Genomic DNA, 6,000 nt, shown 5'->3' on the forward strand with positions numbered 1-6,000 from the left:
TAGGCCACACTACTCTTTTTTCAGTACTTGGTGCTTAAAACCTCTCTATGCTGCCAGCATAACTTCAGCCCAAAGCACACTGAGCCTAAGTTATACAGATATACCCAAAACATAAGAGTAAAAAAAAAGTTTCCATTTTTGCCTGAATTTGCCCAATTACATGACCCAGATGATAAGTGGGAGACACCTCAATGAGCACCATGTGGGGTACACGCTGAATACTCCACGAAATGTCCAAGAAGGAAGGTTCATTTGGTCTGATGCATATGAGGGCAGCAAGAACTCCATCATCTAGAAAACACAACTTTCTCAGCCCCTGAAATTTCCCCAACTACAAAATCGTACCCTTAGATCTCAGGGAGCTTCACCATACTTAAACCTCTGCAGTTCCTAAAGCCAGCCGCAATATAGTAACACCTGCCCACAGCCTCAGGTACTTTGAGAAGACTGTAATCACAAAAAAGGAAGACTCACCAGTTCATTCTCCTCTCCTTGGTTGAGCAAAACCCGGTGGTCCTTACTTTTCTCCTCCATCTAAACCAGACCTCTTAGTGGTGTCCCTCCAGGATAATTCTTTGGGGAAAGTCAAAACTAGTTGGGGCTTATGTGAACTCAGAACAGTCACTACTTGTCACTGCTGTTCTTAGGTGCTTTTAAAATCTCTTAGAACGTATCTCACCTATTAGGCTAACAAAGAAAAGAGAGGAAATACTCTCCTCAGCCACAGGATTGGTCTATTAATCTATCTTCTTGTGTTTCTTTTTTTTTTTTCCCCCTCCCTGGTGTTTATTTGTTGAGCTAGATGTGAACGCCTCTAGACATAAGTTGCTGAACCAGAAAGACAAATAATTTCCTGTGCTGTCCATGAATGTCTCAGCTAATGAATAAGAATGGCCACTTTAATAAAAACCCAAGACAGGGGTACCTCGGTGATTCAGTCGGTTAAGCGACCAACTCTTGATTTTGGCTCAGGTCATGATCTCAGGGTCATGAGATTGAGCCATGTGTGGGGCTCCACACTCAGCGCAGAGTCTGCTTGTCCCTCTCCCTCTGCTCCTCCCCCTCCCTCTGCTCCTCCCCACACTCTCTCTCTCTCAAATGAATAAATAAAATCTTAAAAAAAAAAAAAAAACCCAAGACAAAAAGATTAACCAGTGAGAGAGAAATAAAAACCCTGTGGACTTTGGTAAAGTAATGGACATGTTGGGGTGACTGAGAATTTAAGGAAGGGGGCTTGGCTCATGACCAGGAATGTAGCAATCATTTTGGAATCAGAAAAACCTGAATTCTAATCCTTGCTCTACTGATGACCCTGGACAGATCACTTAAAATCTGAATTGTAGGTTTCTAATATGTAAAATATCAATAATAATTATAGAGTTGATATGAGGATCTAAGATGATATTTGTAAAAAATCAACTATAGCACCTGTCATACTCAATAAAAGATAGATAATCATCACCACCATCATCGTAAACCTAGTCAAAAGGATTAGGGAGTTTTTTAAAAAGGAAGTTTTTTAAAAAGCAAACTAGAATAATAATAATTTGATTACTTTCACTTGCTCTTTTTAGTTTGTAAAAAGTTTTCAGATAAGTATATAATGCAGGAGAAATGAGAAAGGCTGATTATTAGGGATATCATGAATTTCCACTATTATATAATCACCAATGAATTTGATATTTTTATCAAAAAAATACCCTGGGATCCATTCAAGGGTTGGTTTGTTTCCAATAAAGATTTTTATCTTTTTTTTCTTTTTATTGCATCCAGCCCACTGAGCAAAATTCTTGCCACTTTGACCATGGAAGAAAACTTACTGGGAATTAAGACTACCAAGAATAATACTTGACTCTTTCTACTGAGAGGGAGAGTTATTGGTTGCCTTGAGGGGGAACTAGTGCTACTTTGACATTTAGAAGAATCCAGTGTGCTCCCTGGCCAGGAGGAAGTGGATGATGAAAGTAAACAGACAGTTTTTCATGCCAGAGAGGAAGCTACTGAGGTGCCCACACTAAAGAATACTACGTCATCACAAATGTTGCATTTTAAGTATCGCCAATCAGAGAGCTCAAATTTGGAGAAAGGAGTCTTGAGTTTTAGTAAAATCTAATTAAAGACTTGAGGAGTGGTGCTCATTCACTTCTTACCCGTCAACTATTCGCTCATATTTCTGGCTAACAGAACATCTCTTTGTCTGGGCAGTCTGACTTCAGCTAAAGCACCAGGATGAATCATGACTGACCTAAGAGTGGGCATGTGACCCAGTTTTCAACAATAAGATTCAAAGGAAGGACAACTGGGGGCAGAGGTTTTATGGAAAAGATTATCCTATTTTTTAAAATTATCCTATTGATGAAAGAGGGAGAATAACTTATTTTCTACCCATGCCAATGATGTGGAGTCAAGGACAAAAGAGCTTAGATCCTTATGATACCACCAAGCCATGGCACTAAGCCTGGGACTACTAACTCTAGACATCTATCTAATATGTAATGAGATGTTCTTAATAAAACTGCTCCTGTTTGTGGTTTCTGCTACTTATAGACCAAAAACACAAAATATAACACTCATCAAAACTTTGTTCAACACTTGCTCAGCAATTACATGTTTAACAACAGATATTCCAGACACTTTGCTAGCCCCTTGGGATTCAGTGGCAAAAAGGAAAGTCATTACCCTGAGGGAATTTACAGTTGCATGGAGAGTCAGGCAAGTAACAGCCTCTTAAATAGGAAGGATCTAGAACTCAGACTGAATGAGACAAGAACAGCTTCCTGAAGGAAATAACATCTATGCTGACATCTCAAAGATGAGCAAAAACTAACCAGGTGGAAGGAATGAAGGATAATGGTGGGTTATGAGCACAACTAGGCCAGAGAACAGAACAGAATTTGTGAAAAGGTTCAAGGGATATGAGAAAATATAGCCTGTATAGTGTATCAAGAGAAATCAAAGTAAGACTTGAGAATAGAGGGAAAGAAGGGAGGCACTGAGCAATGATGATGGAGATGTGAACAGAGGTGTGCCCGGCCACTAAGAGCTTGTACACCAGGCCAAACTGTTAGTCCATTCTTTGGGGAAGGGGGGTGTATTTTTTTTTTTTTTTTGCTTTGTATGTGAATAGAGGGCTTTCTCTACTCACCAAGCCCAAGACCTTAGCTTCTTTCTACTGATGACCAATATTCTTTCAGTTAAATATGAACTCTTCTAATAATCACAACTGTTCACAATGCCTCACAGGTAATGAGTTTCCAACCCCAGAGGTGCGCCTGCTGACATTTGGCCTATTCACCATACAGATAATTAAGTTATTAGGTCAAAGTTTGTATTAGATGATCTTGAGGTTCTGTAAGTACGGAGCACTTGCTTCAGCCACCAGAGGATTTGCTCTGCAGAGAAAATAACATCTGCTTTAATCCCTACCTCCTGGAGGATCTGCAACGGATATTAAAGGTCAAAGTATCTACTTTCAGATGTCCATAAGTAAGATAATGCCAGTCACACCCCCATGGCTTAGTCAGCCCCCTTCCACAGGTGGAAGACTCACCAATTGTGTTTATGTATGTAGCAGGGGGGTGGGGACATAGGAGTGGGGGATGGGGAAAGGATGAAAGGGTCTCTTGTGGGAGAAGCAGCCTCAACATTGGTGGGAATGGCTTCCTCTATACTGCTCAGTCATAGCACTCAGGAGATTGTAACTTAAGTTGGGACTCTCCAGATCTTTTCTATCTGAAGAGACCAGATTCTTGCTCTCCTGTGACTGGAAGTAAAACACAGTGCATCCTGGTGAACCCTGAAGGCAAATTCCTTATTAATGAGAAGTTGTCAGCACCATATGCCATAAGGTAGGGTCTCTAGAGGCAGGAGGGAGGAAGGAGCAGAATGAGGAAATGTAAAAGAAAAGCAGTGAAATGCTCACCTCACACAGGGGCCTGAAGAACTGATCCCCCCGCAGAACCCTAGCCTTAGACCTTACAAGGCCTTACTATTTAGACTGAAGAGTATCTCATCTCCTCCCCCAGTCCCTGACTCAAGACACAATTTCCAAAAAACAGGAAAGAAACATGGAGATGAAAAGAGGTTTGCTCAGAGCTACACAGAAAAATAAAGGCAGATCCAGAACTCAGAGCCAGGGCTCTGGTCTGTGGTCCAGCTTATTTCCACTAGGTAATACTTCCTCCTCTTCTGCTGTATTTTTTCTAGAACTCTTCTCTGATTCTGGAGAGATGAAGGACATGGGGGATTATAGGGATTAGGAAAGAAACGATGTCTCCCCCCCCTAGTCCACAAGGCTTATGAAATGAAAAGGCAATAAGCATGGTGAGGTATGTTAGAACTATGCCTCACCCTCCTACTTGGCAGGGACAAGATTCCCTATCCCCACTTCCCCATGAACCTAAAGGGAAACTAGTCTGGATTTAGATGTCTTACCTAGATTTCAAAGCTCCCTTGCTGTTCTCTCTACTAACTACTGGGGCCTCACTAGAGTATCCCATTTCACAAACATTGTTGAATGTCTACACTGGCAAGACTGTTTATTTAAGGTAAGCTGACTGCTAGAATAGCAACAAATGATAACACTCATCCATGGTTTAACATAGTGGAAGAGTGGGTCTAAGATTGAGGTGGTGGGAGGGCCCTGGTAGAGCAGTTAGGGGAAGAGGAGTTCTCCTCCAAGCAGTGATCCTGAATCCCAGGGTTCTTCCCTCTTGTGTCTTCATCATCTTCAGCAAGCAGCTTCCAAAGCTGCTGTGATTATACAAAAAGGGGATGCATGGAGGATAATCGGTGAAGGTCTCTGTGGACCAGTCCTGAAACAGGTACTTTGTATTTGTGCTGGAAGATTGGCTAGAATTCAGCCAAAGAGCTATACTGGACTAACTGCAAAGTTGACTAGGAAATGTGATTGTATGCTTTTCTGCGAGGGCTTCCTGAAGAATAGCAGCCCTGAGCTCCCCACTCTGGGGATGCGGAACGCAGGGTGATGCCATTCCCCCCTACCCCACCCCACCCATCAGCACTGAATGACTTCAGGGAGCAAAGCAGTGCCAACCAGTGGAGCCTGGAGCTGCTTACACCACGCCCTAGCCCCCGAGCCCTGGAAGTGTATCTGGACTTGGGCAAATCTGCCTGAGAATCAGAACAGCAGGCCCTTCCCACACAGAAACCCGTTGGCCACACCAAATCTACTGATTAGAAAGTGCTGCAAAGCTTCGGCTCTGGAAGAAATAGGATCTAGCTTCTTTTTTATTTTTTATTTTTATTTTTTTGTTTTTAAAATTCTTGATTTATTTTTATTTATTATTATTATTATTATTATTATCATCTAGCTTCTTTTAATGAGCAGACCAAAACACACCTAGGATCTAGCTTCCCTTTCTTTTGTTTGTTTGTTTTATTTTGCTTTGTTTTGTTTTGTTTTGATCTAGCTTCTTTTTTTTAATTTTTTTATTGTTATGTTAATCACCATACATTACATCATTAGTTCTTGATGTAGTGTTCCATGATCCATTGTTTGTGCATAACACCCTGTGCTCCACGCAGAACGTGCCCTCCTTAATACCCATCACCAGGCTAACCCATCCCCCCCACCCCCTCCCCTCTAGAACCCTCAGTTTGTTTTTCATGTTCCATCGTCTCTCACAGTTCCTCTCCCCCTCCGACTTACTCCCCTTCATTCTTCCCCTCCTGCTATCTTCTTCTTTTTCTTTTTTCTTAATATATCTTGCATTATTTGTTTCAGAAGTACAGATCTGTGATTCAACAGTCTTGCACAATTCACAGCGCTCACCATAGCACATACCCTCCCCAATGTCTATCACCCAGCCACCCCCTCCCTCCCACCCCCCACCACTCAGCAACACTCAGTTTGTTTCCTGAGATTAAGAATTCCTCATATCAGTGAGGTCATATGATACATGTCTTTCTCTAATTGACTTATTTCACTCAGCATAACACCCTCCAGTTCCATACACGTCATTGCAAATGGCAAGATCT

General features: G+C 41.8%; 1 protein-coding gene across 2 annotated transcripts in view; it reads right to left on the minus strand.

The window, feature by feature from the left end:
* Positions 1–637, minus strand: part of ATP13A5 (ATPase 13A5) — a 115,175-nt gene extending 114,538 nt beyond the window's left edge. For both annotated transcript variants that reach the window (XM_027585599.2, XM_027585598.2), the window contains exon 1: positions 475–637. In XM_027585599.2, the coding sequence (XP_027441400.1) occupies positions 475–534 (60 nt within the window). In that variant the 5' untranslated portion in view covers positions 535–637. The remainder of the gene's footprint in view (positions 1–474) is intronic.
* Positions 638–6,000: the final 5,363 nt, after the last annotated feature.

This window comes from Zalophus californianus, chromosome 1 (assembly GCF_009762305.2).
Source record: "Zalophus californianus isolate mZalCal1 chromosome 1, mZalCal1.pri.v2, whole genome shotgun sequence".
Classification (NCBI taxonomy): Eukaryota; Metazoa; Chordata; class Mammalia; order Carnivora; family Otariidae; genus Zalophus; species Zalophus californianus.